We start from the raw sequence: 21,676 nt of genomic DNA on the forward strand, positions 1-21,676 counted from the left end.
TCTCCTCAGCTCAGCACCACAACACAATCTCACAGCTGAAACTGAGTCAGTAAACGATGCCCAACAAACCCTGAGCAGCAGAGCCATGTGTCTGTGAGCTCCCTGTTTCCAGCTGTGATCCAGATGTTTGCTGCAGCCTCAACCTGTTTAAACCCAGAGTCACAAAGTTGGCTCAGATTCAACAACGAATCTCTGACGAGTTTCATTCATTTTGATCATCTGATTAGATATTATCTCTGTTTTCAGTGCATGTCTGTGTTGGTGGAGTTAGCTTTGACTTATTTCTGAGTTTAAGAAAACGTCGCCTTCTTTGTCTGAACGTTTTAATCTTTATTTTTGTGATAAAAATGTTTGAATGTGAATTTTATGTCTCTGCACCAACACATTGATCCCAAACATTCATTTGGACTGGAGGATGGAGTGATTAAATGTTGGTGATGAAAGGTCAATGGCTACCATGACCTCACACATCACTTTCTGTCTTTTTTTGTGATCAATTTCAATTTCATTTGCAGAGGGACGTCAGCATAGTTGCAACACAAGAGCGCAGACGATCTTCATCTTATTTATAGATTAGATTAGATGTACTTTATTCATCCCACAACGGGGAAATTTAGTTAAAAAGAAAGAAAGTAGAGAGGGCTAAAAAAAAACGAAAACACAAACACAACACAGCTCAACAGACAGAAAATATCGACACAATAAACATTAAAACAAATCAACCTTCAACCAGGCAATGTGCAAAAAAAAGTATGGATAGGTAAAGTGACTATGGTGAAAAATATATCAACGTAAGTGACAATGATATACATATAAGTATAAATAATATAAATACTACTACTGCAGGTGTGCATATAAGAATATTGTGATGTGAAGTGACCATTGATATAAAAATATTGCAAAGTAAGTGACAATGATATAAATACAGATATGAATATAAATCTACTAATACAGCAGGTATGCATGAAATAAAATAAAAAAATTCATAATGTAAGGTGTGTCAGCAACCATTGGCTGTTGCACTCAACCAAAGCCATGACCTCACCTTACGGCTGCTACTCTAACCCAAACCCCCCTCCCCCCCACACTTGGCCTGAGGGTTACAGTAGTTATATGACAGGGAAAAAACACAAGAGGAACACAACAACAGTATGACAAGAACCTTAGAGTTGCATAGATTATACAAAGCAGACATATTATTCACATATGTGGTGCTTCACACTTGATAATAATAGTGGTAATAATGGTTTAAATAAAATAAAATTTAAAAAAAAGATAGTAGTAGTAGTAGTAGTAGTAGTAGTAGTAGTAGTAATAATAGTTATAATAATAATAAGAAAGAAAGAAAAAATAAACCCCCAAAAGAGCGTTTTGACTTTCTCAGCTGCTGATTCCAAATTCTGTTTAGCTTCTATCTTTGCCATTTGGGCACGAGCACTGGAGATTTCTAATGACAGGACTTCATTTCCATGGATACACACTTAGTACAATGAATGAATGAATGAATTTTATTATTGTGTCATGCATACTTCTGTATGCCCAGCCCACATTGGCTTAGTATAAGACACTAAAACACAAGAGCACATCATCAACACATCAAACAAACAATGGGAAAACAATGCCAAGGTTCATCAGAAATTAATGAAACACATTTTCCTGTCTTCTTTCCCATGCTTTAGAAATAAAACTAGCAGTCTTAAACACACTGAAATTAAACAATATACAGATAAAAATTTAAAAAAATTAAAAAAAACATAGCACCACATGTGGTGATTTCCATCTCTCAATCACTACAAATCACTTTGTAACCATCAGTCACACAGCAGTTTCACACAACTGTCGTCTCTGTCTCCTCCAGGACCCGGCCCCTCCTCCTGCCTCCCCCCTGCTGGGCCTCAAGCCGCTGCAGCTGCTGGAGGTGAAGGCCAGAGGCCGCTTCGGCTGCGTCTGGAAGGGCCAGATGATGAATGAATACGTGGCCGTCAAGATCTTCCCCATCCAGGTTGGGATCCAGACGCCCGCTCTGCTCTGCTCTGCTCTGCTCTGCTCTGCTCTGCTCTGCTCGCTGCGTTGGCTCTGTAGGTGTAGAAACCTAAAAAATGTCTCCTCCTTTTCCTCTTCCAGAACAAGGAGTCCTGGGAGAACGAGAGAGATGTGTTCATCACACCAGGGATGAGGCATGAAAACATCCTGAGGTACATCGCCGCGGAGAAACGAGGAAATAACCTGGAGGGCGAGCTGTGGCTCATGACAGAGTTCCATGAGAGGGTGAGTGGGGGGGGGGGATCAGCATCACAGTTATATCACAGGTCACTGCTGGTGTGTTTAAGGACACTCTGACATCAGGGCCCAGTTGTTCAAAGGTAATCTTCGGATCGGATTTTGGATAATAGAAAAACCGGATTCTGAGATCAGATAAGGGCACGCAATCCAATCTTGGTTTTAATCTGGATGTTTGTGTTGTTCTAAACGTTTTAGTGGGATCATGATAAGTTTGGTCCAAAAAAAATCTGGATTATTCTGATCCCAGCAGTTTGGTGGATTTCAGGAACAGAATGTGATTTCAATTCAATTCAAATACACAACATTATAATGTAGTTATTGATTGGTAATCTGCACCTGATTTTTAAACCATCACAGTGATAAAGTAAATAAAGTTAACTATCGATTATTCCACAAATGAAGAGATTCCAACTGCTGGATATTTGAAGTTTGAAGTTTGAAATTTTGAAACACATGGAAAAATATTCACAATGTATTTGACTCATGTACTGTATATTTGCTTTTTTATTTATTTAAACAGCTAAAACAGATAAGGCAGTGTTTTTCAACCTTGGGGTCGGGACCCCACGAGGGGTCGCCTGGAATTCAAATGGGGTCATCTGAATTGCCTAGTAATTGATAAAAACATTTTTAAAGTAATTATTATTCGTTTTAAAATTGTGATTCAAAACACCAATTGTATTCTATACTTTCACTTTCTTGAATGTACTGTAAATCGAGTTCAAATAAAATGCAGCATATAAAAATATCTGAGCTGGCGCAATTTGATTGGCGACCTGCACATGATCGCAAGGTCGCCAGAAATTTGGGGTCAGGAGCCAAAAAAGGTTGGGAACCACTGAGATAAGGTCTGGCTGTTCCAAAAGGTTGAGGATGTTGAAGAAACAAAAAAACAGCACAGAAAACAATACATACAGATAGAAATCAGTGCACGCTGAGTGACCCCATGCTGCTGTTCTGCCTATTTTTTACAGACCTAATAGGCTTCAGTGTGAAAAGTTTGTATCTGGATCAGACTGATCCAATCCAACTTTGCTTTGAACAACTCAGATTACGTGATCCTGGATTGCAAAACAAGGGATTTCAGAATGGGAATAATTTAGATCCAGATTGCACCGTTTGAACAACTGGGCCCAGAGCTGTTCAGTTGGTTGTTTGAGTATTAGTTGCACCGCAGCCACATGTGGATCCTGACCAGATGAAGGTCCAAGTTTAACTCAAATGAAATATAAATGCACTTTCATTAATACTTTTATCAGATTTCATACCATGTACGGTGAGTTTGAGGTGAGACACTACAGGCAAAAACAGTTTTTTCATGCACTGATCAATTTTGAGATTTTTCTTCCTGAACATGTAAATCATAATTTAAAAAAGAATAATAATTACTTTTAAAATGTTTTTATCAATTACAGTCTTAATGTAAGTGATAAAGTTGGGAAGTTTCATGGTGATATCTGTTAGTTATGTTTTTTCCCCTATTCACCTGTAGTGTCTCCCCTTGAACAAAGTTTGAACAAGAAAACAGAAATGAGACAGGTTTGATGTGATCTTGGATTTTAACAAGTGTGTGTGTGTGTGCAGGGCTCTCTGTCAGACTTCCTGAAGGGGAACGCGGTCAGCTGGTCAGAGATGTGTCACATAGCTGAGTCGATGGCGTGCGGCCTGGCTTACCTACACGAGGACATCCCCAGACTTAAAGGAGAAGGACCCAAACCGGCCATCGCTCACAGGTGTGCACCTCCACACGGCTAACTGCCACACAACACACAACACACACGTGATGGAAGCGCATGATGCATAACTCATAACTCATTCTTTCTCTCTTTCAGGGATTTTAAGAGCAAGAACATCATGCTGCGTACAGACCTCACAGCGGTCATCGGTGACTTTGGTCTGGCCGTGCTCTTTGAGCCAGGGAAACCACCAGGAGAGACACATGGACAGGTGAGCTGCTCCGTCTGACCTGGAGCTGCAGCTCCACACCACACATGGTGTAGTGTGTATGATACATGCTTTATTGTGGGTGTGTGTGTGTGTGTGTGTGCAGGTGGGGACCAGGCGTTACATGGCTCCAGAGGTTTTAGAAGGAGCCATCAACTTCCAGAGGGATTCCTTCCTGAGGATCGACATGTACGCCATGGGGCTGGTGCTGTGGGAGCTGGTGTCCCGCTGCAAGGCTGCTGACGGTAACACACACACACACACACACACACACGCTAACACACTTGTGTATGAGTAGGGATGAGTACCCAATTCAGCACTTTTATTGGTCCCGACCGAATTCCCGCAGTAATCCCAAGTATCGATTCACGCAAAAGCAAACGGCACCACAGTTCGGTACCTGAACGCACCATCGTGTCTGTGACATAGTGGAGGAGAGTCTGGCTGTCTCAATGTCTCAACGGTCCGGGCCGATTCGATGCCTCGGGCTTCCTCTTTTTTTATTTGGCTGGGTTCTGGCAGAGAATTCCGGGCTTAAAAGGAATATTTCAACATTTTGGCAAATTGGCCCATTGCCATAATCCCTATAGTCTTAGGGGTAGGTTTGTTACCTTTAATTGTCGGTGCAAGCTGTTTTGAGACCGGCCGGGCAGAGATGGGAGCTGTTGAGGCTCGGAGGCTCATGGTATTTCCAGACTTTCCCTCAAAACTCATAAAATACTCAATCCAACAACTCCAAAACGCTATGAAATAATAATGGAACGTTATGAGACAGAGTTGTTTTCAAGGCAAATGCAAAGCTGCTGATGCACGTTCCCATTGGGGCAGTCGTTTTTTGCCAAGGAGTCTCTTTTCGGCACAACACCGGCTTTGCATTTGCCAACAACTCTGTCTCGTAACGTTCCATTATTATTTCATAGCGTGGTGAATGTGCAGGTCACAACTTGTCCATGAGAGTGTTTTGGAGTTGTTGCTTGCACCGACAATTAAAGGTAACGAACCTACCCCTAAGACTATAGGGATTATGGCAGTGGGTGAATTCGCCAAAATGTGTAACTATCCCTTTAAAGTAGACATATTATGCCCCCAGCATAACGGCGCATTTTGTTGTCGTTGTAACGGAGGAAACAGTAACTTTTTTGATTGCTCGTTAGCGAAAAAAGTAGCGTCATTAGTAACACCGTTATTGTAAACAGCATTATTCCCATCACTGGTGACTGTGTGTGGGTGAAGGTAACTGCAGTGTAAAGCACTTTGAGTCGTCATAGAGACTAGAAAAAGCAGTTTGTAAATGCAAAGTCCATTTACCATTGACCATCTGTGGTCCAGGACCGGTGGATGAGTACATGCTGCCGTTTGAGGAGGAGGTGGGACAGCATCCTTCACTGGAGGACCTGCAGGAGACGGTGGTCCACAAGAAGATGAGACCCATCTTTAAAGACCTCTGGCTCAAACACAACGTGAGTACACACACACACACACTTGTGGTCTAATAGGATTTATGCAGAGCTCCACTACTTCCTGAACTTAAAGTCCCCCTAAAGAGGCGTATTCAAATTTGTAAAAATGCTCTGCTATGACAATTTTTTTGTTTAAAATTACTTTCCCACAAAAAGCTCCCAAATAGGCTAAAAATAGGTCTACTATTTCTCCCTTATTGAAAAATCCAGATTCTATGAATATTCATGAGTATACAAATGCATCATGACTCGCGCCCGCCCACAGCCAGCGTGTTGCTAAGTAACAGCGGTGCGTGTTAACGGGGCAGGGGAAACGGAGGAGTGAAGTCAAAACACGAGGTTTACACCGGAGTTCGAACCTGGGGCCTCATGTATCAATGTTGCGTACGCACAAAAAAGTGGCGTACGTCATTTTCCACGCCAACGTTCAGATGTATCAAAAGTGAAATGACCGTGGAAAAGTAGTGGCCCACGCCAACTCCATAGCTGGCGTACGCACGTTTCTACAGCTATTGTTCCTTTGGCGACACTTAGAGGTGAAGCTGTGAAACTGTTAATAATGTGAAAACAATTAGACCTCAGAGTAATGTGCACATCAGAGACATGAACAACTAACCCATCCACATGTTGCAATTAGATAAGTGGATAGAAAAGCATGCGCAAAGTGGTGCAGAAAATAGCATCAGCTTTAGTCTTAAGATATTGCAGATGGTGCAGTGCGAAGTGCACACGAGTCCCGGAGGTTTTTTTTTGCACATGATGACTCTTTTGGTTTCCGAGAGCAATTCTCTTGGAACTGAGTGCAGTGCGCTGCGACCGGCCTGAGCGCGCGACACGGCGGGGAGCATTCATCCATTCAGGTGCTGACCACACTGTGAACAGGAAGCATTTTTATACTATAAATGTACAGATCATATGTGATGCGTAAATGTATCACATATTAACAAACATTGTGGCGAGGTGGCTGGTTCAGCGCACGATTCATTCATTCAGCACAGCTGGGGACAGATTACAGGCTGGGACTGTATGCGCGCAAAGTAAATGTACAGTATTTGTTTAATTGTCCTATGTAACCCCCCGATGCACACTGAGCATGTCCGCCCAGATATCACACTGTCAGTGACATTCTTTTTGCTGGTTAAACTACACAGACTGTGTGAAGTACTTAATGTCAATAAACACATGCGTAAAGTTGGACATGTGTTTTTATCCGCCTCCCTGGCGCACTTCTGCATTTACTACGCGATCTGTGTATAAAAAAAGGCAAATAAAATTGTAAATCCATTTCACATAATTTAATTAGAGTACATTGTCTGCTTTCATTTGGGATGACAGCGGTCCTCCGCTTCACGTTCACCTTTATATAACACACACACTCTCCCACCCCCTTTGTGATGGTGCCGGAGGACGGCAAAAAAAAAAAAAAAAAAAGATGTTTACACGGCTCAACTTTATCGAGGAGCACCTTCAACTCAAATTTGGTTAAATTGCTGTTCCTCACAGTTTCTCATGGTGTTATCTGACCGTAAAGAGAAGGGAATCTTTGGTGCAGGCCTTATTTACATTGATTTTGCATATTTAAATGGAGGCGTGGACAGGGAGGAGATTACCACTTCTACATGTGCGCTCAATTCCACGTTGATTGGGATGTACAAAGGAAAAGTGCTTGGATCCATGCGTACGCACACTTTGATACATCAGATTTTCTTTGTGCGTACGACAGTTTCTGGATTTTGGCGTACGCCATGTTTCAGTATGAAATCCACGCAAGTATTGATACATGAGGCCCCTGGTCTCCTGCACCTGGTCACAGCAACTAATGATAACATGTTGAACATCTAGCTGTGTAAGTAGATCATATCACAGTGAACAACAAATGAGATGCAAAACAAATTCAACAGGATTGGTTGCTAGTTTCGTGACGCATGAAATTGAAAAACTGAATCCAGTTTTTTCAGACTCTGCATTTTCAAGTCTAAAATGCTCAGTTATGGCGTGGATTAGCAATGTTGCTCCTGAAATGCCTTGTAGCAGAGCCCACACACTAAATTGACATGTTAATAATTTCAAAAAGGGCATTTTTGGTTTAGGGGGACTTTAAACAATCTCCTTTACTTCCTGTCTTACATTATTGGACAAACTGATTAATCCAGGTGTGTCTGACTCTGACCTCAGTAGTCACAACAACGGTCAGACACACCTGGATTAATCAGTTTGTCCAATAATGTAAGACAGGAAATAAAGGAGCTTGTTTAACCTTCCTCTGGTGTTCGGGTCACCAGTGACCCGTTTTCAAGTTTTAAATGCATAGAAGTACCACATAAATTTGTTTATAGAATCAAGACTTTTTGACTTTGTCAGGAACCTCTATTTAAACAAAATAAAACAAAAACATTTTTTTTCACAAAGTTCTAAAATGCTCTGGTGAAAATTGTTACATTTGTGGTGTCCGGGTCAATTTTGACCCGGTTATAACGATAAGAACAATAATTACAGTTAAACCTGAAATCATAAGAGCAAAACCAACCTTTTCATGGATAAGGAAGCCTGACAACATAACCAAGAGATGAGAAACAAATGGGATGATAAATAATTGTTTTAGTGTGTTTTACAGCTGATTTAAGACTTGGGTCAAAACTGACCCTAACACCATAGATGGCAGCAGAAAGCTGACAAGAGGAAGGTTCAATTGAAGCCAAGGGCTATACTGACAAAAAAGGCCCAGGGGCCCACACCCAAAAATATTAAAACCAATATTTTCATGGATAAGGAAGCCTAACAATGTAACCAAGAGATTAAAAACAAATGGGATGAAAAAAAATGTATTTAGTGTATTTTACAGGTGATTTAAAATACGGGTCTGACCCGAAACACCATAGATGGCAGTAGAAAGCTAACACGAGACGAAGGTTAAGTTCAGGAAGTAGTGGAGCTCTGCAAAAAGCCTATTCTGATCTGGGACCAGTTGTCCTGGTGAGTGCTGCTCCTGAGGTGGTCTCTGTCCCGGTGGTCCTGCAGGGTCTGGCTCAGATCTGCGAGACGGTGGAGGAGTGCTGGGACCACGACGCCGAGGCGCGCCTGTCGGCCGGCTGCGTGGAGGAGAGGATCTCCCAGATCCGCCGCCTCACCGCCACCATCACCCCGCCTACCTCCGACCACAACGCCCTGCTGGTCTCCATGGGCAACCCCGTTCCCATGGTAACCAACGTGGACCTGCCGCCCAAAGAGTCCAGTATATGAGGGAACGTCGACATCTGACCGCAGAACAAAACAAGCAAACAACTTCTTTTTTTGGGGAGGCCTGTTCTGACCAGTGATCATTTTTTTTGTCCTGACATCCAGTTTAACTTCCTCTGAACACACACACACACACACACACACATACACAACCTACACCAGAAAACAGCATGAAAGCAGCTGCTACTTTATTTTTTAGGAATGTGTTTTTTAACTCTGTCTTCATCCTTTGGAACAAATCTTACCAGCACACATCCTCCTTTTTTTCCTCAGTCTTCAGTATTTCACATATTTTTATCCATGTGTTTGTGTGTGTTCTGTGGAAATATGAAGCAAACACACACACACACACTCATACACTAACATACTATATATATACAGTATATGCATACACACTTCTACACACACCCACAGGAAAACACTGAAACATGTTCAGGTCCCGACTCAGTGAATGCTCTTCTATCTCCAGGTACCTCAGCAACAACTTTCGTTACTTTTGCAATTTTTATTTTTTTTTTTACGGTTTTTCTCGTGCATTCCTCTTCTTCTTCTTCTGTTTCGACGACACATCTGGATCTGTCTACCTACCTGGTGAAGTCGCAAACCGCGTTACCTAGCAACCACCTACCATCAACCTACCGTTGGGACGTTTTTTTACTACAATGCTGCAAAACCCTTGTAGGAACGCGATGACTGTTACGCAAACACAGACAGCAAAAGGTTTTAGAGTTGAGTTTTTCTACCTTTTCTCTGACTCTTTTTCCTCCTCTATTTTTCTCCTGTGACCACGCATCACTATCCACACACGACAAAACCTTCGGATCCAACGGGTTCTACTCAAAATAACCACAGGAAACAGGAAGTGGGGTCAGAAGGAAAGATGTGAGAAACAAAAAAAAACCCAGAATGACTGAACAGTGTTTGTTTCTTTTCTCTCTTTTTTTTGTTTGTGTTGAAATGTTTTTTTGATTTGAGGCTGAAGACTGGGAGAAGTCTGACGGGTTCGGTTGTCAGGAAGCAGGAGGCAAAACGTCTTGCATGCAGAGATTTGATTGGCTGACTGTGCTCAACCACAGCATTTTGGTTGGCTCAGAAATAAAACTTCTCAGGTAACCAGGTCTGTGGGGGCGGGGGAGGGGGAGGGAACGCTGGCCGCTCAGTTTCCACAGTCGAGGCGGGGCGGGGCCGACGTCAGGCGTGGCTGATGAAAGACTTTGGTGGGAGGGGTTTATCTGAGGGTGCTCAAAGCCTATTGGCTGTCCTGAATATGTAAATCTGCAAGGTGCCCAAACACGGGGAGAACACCCTGGGAAAAAAAAAAAAGGTGCAAGACCTCAGGATGCATAGAGTGGTTTATGCATTTAGGTCGGTGTGTATGTGCGTGCATGTGTGGGTGGGTGCGTGTGTGTATGTGATAGTGCACGTGTGAGTCTGTGTGAACACAAAAGTCACATGACGTGACAGATGATGAGTTCCTTTTTTTTTAATTTTAATTTTATACTGTACATGCTGATTGTTACGTTGTTGTTCAGTCTGGTAGTTTATTAGCTGGAGCTAAGTGGAGGGGCGGGACTTTGACCTCTTCAGACCAATCACCTTCTGGCTGAGCTGCAGTCGCTCTAAAAGTCTTTGATGATATTCCCTTCATGCTGTTCAGTTCATGTTTAGACTCGAACCGACACTGACCCATCAACTCATACACACACTACACACACTACTACACAAAAAATGAATTCATCCGCCACAGAATGTAGTCCCCAGCAAAAGCTGAATATGTCATCTCTTGCTCGTTTTAATAGACACAGCAGAGATCAGCTATTTCAGAGACTTTTTAAATGTTTTTAAGTGATTTTAAAGTGGACATATTATGGAAATATCACTTTTTGAAGGCTCTTTAACATATATCTGGGTGTTTGTCTTGCCTTCCAGCCCCAAAGTGTGAGAATTGACAAAGAAATCTGTCATTTTCAGGCTCCCTAGGTTGAAATCCATGAGGTTTTAGAAGCTATTCCCTCAGTTGTCTGACAATGATGTGATTAGTTTTTGAATTTGCATACCACCCCCCTGGTTCATTTGCATTTAAAGGGACAGGCGCTGAAACCAGCCGTTGTGAACAGGGCTGTTTAGAGAGGATGAAAAGAGCTGTGATGTTTGATCCTTGGGGGATTTTGACCAAATCATGTCACAGACATGTCTTTAAGACACCTGGGAACTATTTGAATTTTTGGAAAAGGGGCAGAATATGTCTCCTTTAAAGGATGAAGTGTTCAGTAGGAACCAATGAGCTGAGAGCTACAAATTCAAGAGGGAAGAGTTTAGAGACGGACTAAACATGGGTTTTAGGAGAGAGATCGACTAACATGAGAACAGTCCTGTGAAGGTCAAAGTTTGCAGAGGTCAAAGTTCACCGGTCTCTTCCTCACTTACCTCATAACCTCTACACTTATTTTATTATTTTCCTTCAACCGGGACCAAAACTGGGGCGTCAGCCTGCTGCCTTGGAAACCGGCGTCAAAGTGTCCAGACAAGAAATTCACCTCATCCTTTGTGTTAAAGCACACGTCTGTTCTAACAACCAGAACTGGAGACACAAAAAGGAACTATGTTTTAAAAGTGTTTTATTCCTACCTTTTTTTTTTCTTTCTTTCTTTTGTCCCTTCTGTGACGCCATACATGTAAACAGTGAATGTCTACAATGCTGCTGCTGCTGACGATGATGAAGATAATGATGACTCAAACTCAAAAATGAATATATTTCTGTATATTCCTTTTTTTTCTTTAGTTTTTTTTTTTTTTTTTTTTTTAGTTTAACTTTCTGTGCGTTGAACACATGCAACTCTCTGTACTGAGTCAGTGAAGCGATGTTCAAAGGGCCGTAGAGCTACAGGAACAACAACAACGCAGACGCGCAAACGAGAACAAGGTCGACTAATAAACAAGTGGAAAAGAGAAAAAACTGAAAAAAAAGTGGAAACAATACTGCTCATGAACCACAGATCACCTCAATACACCAGAAATACCTCAGACTTTTCTACCTGTTAAAATTCTGTTTCTATATTTTATTAGTTGCTTTGACAACTTGTAGTCTCATAATATTTTATTGTGAATTTTTATTCTTTGTTTTGGTTTGTAATTTTTCCTTGTTGATTAGAGAGGTTAATGTTTTTTATATAATTATCTCCGAGCTGATTCCAGAGGAAATGCTACCAGGTTACAGTGACGATGTAAATACTCGCGTTGCAAACAGCAAGTGTGTTTTTTTTGGTTTAAACTGATCTGAACTGCCGATATCACAGAACCACCTGGACTGGACTGGACTGGACTTCCTTTACCATCCTTTCCTCGTCCTCCCCGCTCTCCATCTCCTCTCCTTGTCTCCACTTGCTTCTTTACTTGTTTCCTCTTCTCCCATCTTCTATCTCCTCCCTTGTTCATCCCTGCCTCTTCTTGTCTGCTTATGTATTTCTCTCTTTTCCTGTCTTCCTCTCATTTCGTACCTCTCCCTCTCTCCTTTTTGATCCTTTCATCTCTTTGTCTTGATATCTTCTCTCTCTTCGTCTTTTCTCCTCTTCTACTCTCTTGTCTTCCGGTTCCGTCCATCCATCCATTCCTTCACTTCCTCCCTTCTCCTCTACCTCTGTCTCCTTTCCATCCCTCTGTATCTCTTTCCTCACTTGTCTGTTTTATTGAAGCTTCCTGATATTGTCAGTGTTGTGCCTTTATTTTCCTTCATCTCTGGAGCGACTCTTGTTGCCGCTGCATTTTCTTTCTTCCTCTAGCTCCCTTCTTCACTTCCTTTCTTCCCCTCCTGAGAAGAGTCCCATCACACCTGTGTATATGTGTGGAAGTAGGCTACATTTAGAAAATCTGCTTCAAACTAAAAGTCAAATCATGTTTAATGATCAGAGAGTATACCTGCAATAATGAACTAAATGAAACAATTTTCTGAATGTATTTGCTGTCCATATCCAGGGTTGATCACCTGACATTCGATGTTGGGATGCAGACAAAGAAATGAAGTGACTGACAGAGACAAAAGACTGACTCAGATCCAGGTGTTTCCAGGTGTTTTCAGGAACATATTACCTCATTAAAGCCACATGGGCAGAAACAGTGCGCGAGTCGGTGATGGGGGGAAGATACAACCAACGTTATTGTTCAGGAGGTTTCGGTATGAGAAACACAGGGTCATTGTCACATCATTGCATTAGTAGGCTACAAAAAAATTACTCAACACTACAGTTTTTTTTTGTTTTGTTTTTTGTTTTTTACCAGTTTTATCAAAATACCTGAGCCAGGTGTGTGTCACAGTGTGTGTGGGGGAAATGATGCTACATTCAACGTGTGGAGGACGGAGGGGGGTTAGCGTTGTTAGCATCACACAGTGAAAGCAGCAGTTTGTATGGCCAAAATGTAAAAAAGGGGGACCAATCTGTCGTATGCTAACAACGCTAACAGAGCCACTGTCCATGAACGACCGTAGTGCCAACACGAGCCCACGTTTCCCCTGCGTCATGTGACTTTTAACAGTTCTGCTTGGATGTGCTTTCAATTTATGGCAATATGACCACTCCAAAGCTCCTGGTGTCACCCTACCTGTGTCCACTGCAGTAGGCTACTGTTAGCTGGCTAACATATCACACTTGTATGGCGAATGCTCTGATGAGTAACCTTAGTAACGTTAGGGTGACTGAATACAGCAGAACTAAAAGAATTGTGAAATGTGAAACAGCTAAATGACTGGCAGGGCGGTGACGTACAGTATCTGGGCTTCCACTTAGAGCGGGAAAACTGCTGTGGTCACCTGAGTCCTCCTGCTGGACTTCACCATACAGCTGTGCAGGCTAACACAACAGCTGTCCTAACAAAGCTCACTGATATTGTCAGAAACCAACGTGTAGCTATGTTTGAAGTGGACATATTATGGAAATGTCACTTTTTGAAGGCTCTTTAACATATTTAGGTGTTTGTCTTGCCTTTTGGCCCCTAAAATGTGAGGATTGACAAAAAAAATCTGCAATTTTCAGGCTCCCTAGGTTATAATCCATGTGGTTTTACAAGCTGTTCCCTCAGTCTTCCAATGATGTAACTAGTTTTCAAATTTGCATAACCCCACCCCTACCTGGTACCAGTAGAAGGGGCGAGGCAAGCAGTGGTTCATTTACATTTAAAGGGACAGGCTCTGAAAGCAGCCGTTCTGAACAGGGCTGTTTAGAGAGGATGAAAAGAGCTGTGATGTTTGATCCTTGGAATATTTTTGACCAAAGCATGTCACAGACATGTCTTTAAGACACATGGGAACTATTTGAATTTGTGGAAAAGGGGCATGATATGTCTCCTTTAATACTCAACTCACAGTTAACATGTTGAGACATACACAATATTAGGAACACTTCTAGTCCAACACCATCACTATCTAATTAACTCTGTTCATGAGGATTAAATAGCCTACTGTAGCCTACAGCGGGGCCCTAATGAATTGGACACTGACTGGAATATTGTACACAGAAAATAATGCAATCAAGATTAGAAGTGTTTTTAAACATAACATACAAAAAATATCCTCTGATGGTAATTAATACATTAAAAAAACTTAAAGAAGAAAATGTTTCTCTACAAACAGAATCCTAGTGCATTATGACTCTGTACAAATAATCAAATGTACTGAGATTTAGATTTTGTACCAGTGTACCATCGGATAATATTCTGTGTGATAAAAAAAAATAGCCTATATATTTCAGGACCGAGCTCCTCCATTTTTACTAAAAAATGTTTCAAACTAGTTACTTCTATTCAAGAAAATACAGCAACATAGATTCAAATGCTGAGGAGAGTTCTCACAGTGAGCTGACATTAGGACACAATGGTGAAGTCTTTTAGCCTTGGTGCTGAGCAGCAGGAGGACACAGTGAGCAGCGTGGCCCAGGCTTTCACAGGATTTCATCCAAGGCTAAATTGAAAGCGGCCATTTAAAGGCTTGTTTTTACTCGTTCTTTTTGTAAAAGTGATGCTTCCATTTTTTGGCAAATCAAGTGCCTGTGAGGAGAAATCAAGAGGTCACCACTTCTTGATTTCTTCTGAACATCTAAAAAATATTTTTTCTTTTAGTAGAGCTTGGGCCTTAGTAAATGAGAGAAGTTAAACATGGTGACATAGTGTTGACCGCTTGTAATAATGTTCAGAAGCTGAAGCATGCTGCCCAGGAAGGTTGTCAAGAGGTCATGATAACTCAACTGCTGTTTCTCAACCCATGGAAGGAGGGCGGGGCGGGGGTCAGGGACTCTCTCCTCTCTCATCCTGAACAAAGCAGGTGTGTAAAGATGGCAGCTTCCTGTTGTGGTGTCACTCTGCTGTTTGACTGGCTTTTCAACCCGAGTTAACTCACTGTGATTTCATTCACAAAGGAAAAACACTGGAGATATTTTATTGATTCATTGACATCTCATATAAAAAGAAGAAATTGCACTTCAGAAACACAATCTTAATCATGAAATTGGAATCTTATAATTGTGAGATAAAGGCTCTGAAATGTGTTAATGTTGGTCTGGATACGTAACAACTGCATATAGTTCACAACAAGCAGGGATTTGACCTATGGCTTAATGTAGCATCTGATCTGCTGGAACACACTACATTGAAACTTAGCTGTTAGCATTTAGCACAGAATTGGTTTTGACTGATTTTCCATGTCGACAATGTAGCTCCTGTAGCCTATCTCTTAGATAAACAATCTCATCAATACAAAGTCATAGATTGTAATTAATGTTAACATAAATTACAAGATAAAGTCTCCAGTATTTCCCCCCGTTTGTTGAATGCAGCAAGTGAAGCTACTCTGTGTCATATTTTCCTCATCAAACAAGCTTTTTAATGTCTCGTAATTTATTGACATATTTGAATACTATTTCTGGACAGATAGATAATGTCTTTTTATCTTGTGCATATAAAGATACTCAACAAATAATACAGTAAAAATCATCATGGAGAAACGTTTTCAGTCAAATATGGCTTAAGATTTAAATTTAAACGGTTTATGGGCAGAGATCAAACAGAGAGGCAGCCATCTTTACAAACCTAGTCCTTCTTCACCTGATGATGATGTGATGATAATGATGATGATGATGAAAGATGTGGTGTGAAATGTAAATTTTGTACCTTATGTTTCACTGTTGTAGCTCAACTGTAGAACACAGAGACAAATTTGTGCTACTGATTTAAGAAATATGCTATAAAAAAAAGAAAGAGGAAACTCAGTATGACTGCCCACGAGCTGACAACTGGTTTCATTACTGTAAAAAACAAAAACAAAACCAACCCTGACTTTTTGAGTGAAGAAGTGTGGGAAAAGCTGTTTGTCTTTTTGAAATATATAAATATATATGTACGTATACAGCAGGTGGAAGCATTACACCCAGACAGGAAGAAATAAAATGACAAAAAAAAAATAAAGTCCCCCTTCCCAAGGTACTGTCCATCCTGTTGTACTGCTGTTCAAAGGTTCAAGTGACTATTTTTAATTTCTGATCTTAATTTTGAGAAGCGATGATCATTGTAACATAGATGTTTAATTTGCAACCCCAATGAAAACCCCCTTGTTAGGAATTATCTCTTTTTTTTAACTGTGGTTGTTTGTAGAGAAAAATCCAGCATCCAGATGTGGAGCTATTGATAGATCTGTCTAGAAAAGAAAAGAAAAGAAAGTGAGTGTGTGTGTGTGTGTGTGTGCGTGCGTGTGTGCGTGTATGTGTATGTGTGTGTGTGTGTGTATTTATGGGGCGTCTCTCTCTTTTCTTATCTATTTTCATAAGTCTATTGTATATCTCTATTTCTATCTATATCTTCCTCTCTCCACTCAGTGCCAGGATCATTATTGTATGAATGAATGTAGTTCTAGTCCTCAGCGCAACGACGCCACACACATACACACACCCACACCCACTCGCACACACACAAACAAGCAAACAAACCTGTTACCGAAAAATAAAAATAAAAATCACTGAAGAAAACAAAGGGTTATTTCCATTTTATCTTTTTGTATATGGATATAAACAATAAATACTGTCAAATCATTTTACATGGACTTCTGTTATTTGTGTGTGTGTGTGTGTGTGTGTGTAACCTGCCTAAATACTGATGGTGAGATATTCCACTTTTTTTTCTTTTTTTTTTTACAGTCTCACACACACACACACACACAGACATACTGTATGAAATGTTTTTATCTTCAATATGACAGGCCTCTACGCTAACAATTTTCCCAAGGAGCACATGTGAGTAAAATATTTGGGAGCACAAAAATAAATTTGGGAGCAAAATGAAATATGTTTGAGAACATATTGTCTATTTAACCCTTAAATAATGTTGATTTGAGAACAGTAAAAAAAAAAAAAAAAAAACTAAAGAAACATCCTAAACACTTCACCTATAGGCTGAACTTGATGACTTCTAATTTGACCCAGAATATAATAAAAAATATATCTTTACTCAAAACAATAAGTAAATTGTGTTTTTCAGTAAAGGTACTTGATTAAACCTATAACAAATTTGTAAAGGTTACTCATTTTTTCGAAGGCTTGATGACTGTTATGTTTTACAGTGCAGTATTTGATAAATTTAACATCAATTGGTCTTTCTTGTTGGCCACTCCTTTATATCAGGGTGATAGTAGATAATGCTTCAACTGATATGAATCACATCTTTTTATTTAACTACTGAAACCGTGCTAATTTGTTAAACTTACAGGCTTGTTACTTAGCATGTATTATGACAGCATAACATAGCACTGGCAGTTCAGACTGATGTTATCATCCTATAACTCAGTAACCAGTCTGGGAAGTAGACAGTCTGAGGACAGAGAGCTTTGAGGTTGAAGTTTATATGAATGAAATGCACAGTGGGACAGTGACAGGTCTCTGCTACGTCTCCACCACATGTCGCCTGTTCTGTTGTAGTAGAGGAAAACTCAGCTGTTATCAGCTCTGTGTGGATCTGATGTAGTTATCAAAGCTTGGTCACCGTGCTGAGCCACTGGCTCGTTTTGAACTGTCTTAGTTATACTTGAATTGTATACTATTTTTGTAGGGGCAAATACCAGTGAAATGCTGGTGCTGCATGCATATTGGACACATACTTGGCCCCTCTGTGATAACTGTGGCCCCTTGATGGCCCCTTACTTAGAAAAATCCTAGATCCGCCACTGAGTGGAGTGGGACTCATACGGGCTGTGTATGTGTTTGTGTGATGTCAACAATCATAAGCTCGATAATGATCGATTTTATATATGAAAAATCATCAAGATGTTTTATTCAATGTTTGAACAACAGCAACATAAATACATTTATAAAACAGGTAAAGACTTTCAGGCTAACATTCAGAACTTTACATTTTTCTCAATGAACAATTCGTTAATTCATTTATTTCCGTTGCTTGACATTATGACAGTGAATGCATCACCTGAACGTTTAAATTCCACCTGATTGTTACATCTGCATCGACACCTTTAATGTCAAAACACTACATTTCCCAGAGTTCCCATGGGCACGCCAGAGGAAACAGTTTTAGAAAAAGACAGTTTTGATCAGGTGTGTCTCATCTGGATCCATCTGTGAACTAGAAACTGTAAATACATAAATTTAACAATAAAATCTAGATTTATACAGATTGATTTAAATATGTACACCAAAGTAACAAAGCAGACTTAAGATTCTTTATCTCTATAAAACAATGTACATCCAGTCTGTACATATACACTGAGTAATAATTGATATATCTGACCGGTTCTAACCTCAGGAATAAAAACCTATTAGAATAACAATTTATTGATTGAAACTCTCTCTGCCATTCAGAAACTGCAGCTAAAATGAAAGGCACCAGTAACATGATGGAGCTGCCCCTGGCCTCACATACACATCAGTATGGATATGATGAAGAAAGTAACAGTTGATTATTTCTGTATTTAATCATTCTCAGTGGAACTTTGTTCTGAAACCATTTGAGTGAGTTTCATGGCTCTTTGTTCATCAAAAAACTCTGCACCTGCAGTTCTCAGTATCATTGAATGTGGGAGTTAAAAATGACACAATGACCTGAAGTTACACTGATGCAGCTGTGTGCTTACTCTGTTTGGTCTCAACCAGCTGACACTGAGCCAATCAGAGGCTGCAGAGCTGGGACATGATCACATGTTCACCTGGTAGAAGGCAGGTGAAGGAATCTAGAGATGGAGGGAGCGTCTGAACAACTTCTTCCTACTTGATGATGTCATGAGTTGATGATGATCAGGGCCAATGAAACTCCTTCAGACGTGTCTGTCTACACTGAACCTGAGAGTCCTCACTGATCTGATTGGTCCAACACACCTCGGACCCCTCCCACCTCCAGAGCAGCAGCCCTGCACTGATTCTTCACCTCCGGCCCACGGCCAATGAGAAACGGACCCTGGAGCCTCCCCCAGCCAATCACACGTCAGCTCGCTGCCCCTTCCTCTCCCTCCTCTTCTTCTGTGGTGAGCCGCTCGAGCTCGTCAAGTCACGACAAAGTCCAGAGCCATGCTGGGTGAGGACGTCACTCTGCCTCCCCCTCCTCTCCTCCATCACCACCTCCTCCATCCGTTACCTCCTCCTTCTCTTCCTCCTCTGCTGCTCCTCCCTCCTCCTCCCTCCCTTCTGTCTCTCCTTCACCACTACCTCCTGCCTCCTCCTCTTCCTGCCCCATTTTCCCTCCTTCCTTTGCTCCATCCTCCTCCTCCCTCACTTCTTCCCCAGTCTCCTCTTCCTCCTTCACTTTCCCTCCTTCCTCCCCCTTTGTTCCATCCTCCTCCTCCTGCTCCTCCCTCACTCCTTCACTGGTCACTTTCTCTCCTTCTTCCTCCCCCTTTGTCGCATCCTCCTCCTCCTCCTCCTTCACTTCCTCATCCTTCTCTTCTTTCTCCTCCACTTTCTCTCCTTCCACCACCTTTGTTACATCCTCCTCCTCTCCCCTCACTCCCTCACCCTTCTCCTCTTTCTCTCCTTCCTCCCCCTTTGTTGCATCCTCCTCCTCATCTCCCCTCACTCCTTCACCCTTCTCCTCTTTATCCTCCCCTTTTTCTCCTTCCTCCTCCTTTGCCTCAACCTCCTCCTCTCCACTCCCTCCTTCATTTGTCTCCTCTTCCTCCCCCTTTACCCCATCTTCTGCCTCCTCCTCCTTGACTCTACCTGTCTCCTCTTTCTCCTCCACTTTCTCTTCTTCCTCCTCTTCCTTCACACCCTCTTCCTCCTTCTCCTGTTTCTCCTCTCCTCCGTCTATTCCTGCTCCCTCTCCTGGTGTCTCCCCCTGCTGACAGGTCCCTGCAGTACCAGTGTCCTCAGAGACCGTCTCTGTCTCTTCACCTGGCTCCTGCTCATGATCTGCTTCAGGTTTATTATCTGTTTCTGTCTCTGTGCAAAGCTCGGGTGTGTGGTCCCGGTTCTGGTCCTGGTCCTGGTCCTGGTCCTGGTCCTGGTCCTGGTCCTGGTCAGGTCCAGGTGTGCAGCTTGTCTCTGGTGCTGTTGAAGCTAAAGCTGTTGGTTGAGAGGGGAGAGACTCCTTCCTCCCCAGACCTGCAGACAGGAAGAGTTTGATGTGATTCTGCTTCTCTGGCACAAAACAAACCGTTGATCACAAGACCTACAATCAATAATCAATCAGCTATGAAAAGGTCAATCTTTGTCATTTGACTGCTGCTCCAAGACATCTATTTACTTTGTAAGTTTATATTTATTGATTGATAGATTATCAGTGACACTATAGAAATGATTCATGATATAAGAAACCTTCAAAATAAAAGTCCAAAAGTAACAACAGGTTTAAAATGTGTTTTAAAGACCTGAGGCTGCAGTCACGTCCTCTACTCAGCCTCCTTTACACATGAAGAAGTGTGTGTGTGTGTGTGTGTGTACCTGCGGGGATTAACACAAGTGCCTGCAGGATGTCAGACAGAGAGACGATGCCGACAATTCGGGACTCCTCATCAACGACAACCAGCCTGTGAACCTGCACACACACACATTCAAACTGTGAGAAAACTCTTATTAACTTCTTCCTTTCTTCTGCATGTGTGTGTCTGTGTGTCTTTGTGTGTGTGTTAGGGATGCCACGATTATAGATTGTTTTGGTACGATTATTGTCAGAAATAATCACAATTATTACGATTATTTTATTAAATCATTTTACAACACTGTGAATGTGTAAAATCAAATTTAGTGAAAATATAATTGCATTACTTATTATATAAAATAAATATTTAAAGAATCTATTAATATAGGACCAATTTTTAGTCGTTCAGGAGAAATGGTTCAAGTATTCAAATGTTTGAAGTTTTTTTAGTCGTTTTTTTTCTCTTACAAATGATGCGCTAACATTTAAATTCCTACTAGTTCAGTCTTACGTTAGGTAAATCGTCATTAAAGAGACATTGTGTAACTTCTCCTGTTGTCTATTCACAAAAATGTATTATTTCTTTCAAAAGTCTGTTTTTCATTAATCAATAATCCCCCCATCAACAAACTGAAGTGTTCCTTTCAGCTCTGAATGAGCCGTTCATATCATTCATATCTCCATGGAGCGGGTAAGCTCGGTGCTGGCTGCCATGTGGTGTCTCCATGTTTTTACGTTCAGTGGCAGCGTGACGGTAGGTAACCACGGAAACTCAGCGGAGACACCGGAGCTGTCGGCTCAGGTGGAGGTGGCGTCTGTGAAAAGTCACCACGGTAACGCAGTGAGGAGGAATGGAG

The 21,676-nt window shown here is 41.5% G+C and overlaps 2 protein-coding genes across 4 annotated transcripts in view; one reads left to right on the plus strand and one right to left on the minus strand.

The window, feature by feature from the left end:
• acvr2ba (activin A receptor type 2Ba) overlaps positions 1 to 10,780 on the plus strand; it is a 44,395-nt gene extending 33,615 nt beyond the window's left edge. Inside the window, exons 5-11 of the mRNA XM_085764086.1 lie at positions 1,859 to 2,002; positions 2,125 to 2,268; positions 3,868 to 4,016; positions 4,116 to 4,230; positions 4,334 to 4,472; positions 5,557 to 5,687; positions 8,706 to 10,780. Of these exons, the coding sequence (XP_085620212.1) occupies positions 1,859 to 2,002; positions 2,125 to 2,268; positions 3,868 to 4,016; positions 4,116 to 4,230; positions 4,334 to 4,472; positions 5,557 to 5,687; positions 8,706 to 8,927 (1,044 nt within the window). The 3' untranslated portion in view covers positions 8,928 to 10,780. The remainder of the gene's footprint in view (positions 1 to 1,858; positions 2,003 to 2,124; positions 2,269 to 3,867; positions 4,017 to 4,115; positions 4,231 to 4,333; positions 4,473 to 5,556; positions 5,688 to 8,705) is intronic.
• An 8,522-nt stretch (positions 10,781 to 19,302) lies between these two features.
• LOC146966983 (5'-AMP-activated protein kinase subunit gamma-2-like) overlaps positions 19,303 to 21,676 on the minus strand; it is a 36,765-nt gene continuing 34,391 nt past the window's right edge. For 2 of the 3 annotated variants that reach the window (XM_085764089.1, XM_085764087.1), the window contains exons 15-16: positions 20,843 to 20,936; positions 19,318 to 20,503 (exon numbers count right to left, since the gene is read on the minus strand). In XM_085764089.1, coding sequence (XP_085620215.1) covers positions 19,488 to 20,503; positions 20,843 to 20,936 — 1,110 coding nt within the window. In that variant the 3' untranslated portion in view covers positions 19,318 to 19,487. Of the gene's footprint in view, positions 20,504 to 20,842; positions 20,937 to 21,676 lie in introns of all 3 variants that reach the window. The other variant, XM_085764088.1, reaches the window with a different exon arrangement.

Source organism: Trachurus japonicus, chromosome 20 (assembly GCF_045865225.1).
Source record: "Trachurus japonicus isolate A0001 chromosome 20, Traja_1.0".
Classification (NCBI taxonomy): Eukaryota; Metazoa; Chordata; class Actinopteri; order Carangiformes; family Carangidae; genus Trachurus; species Trachurus japonicus.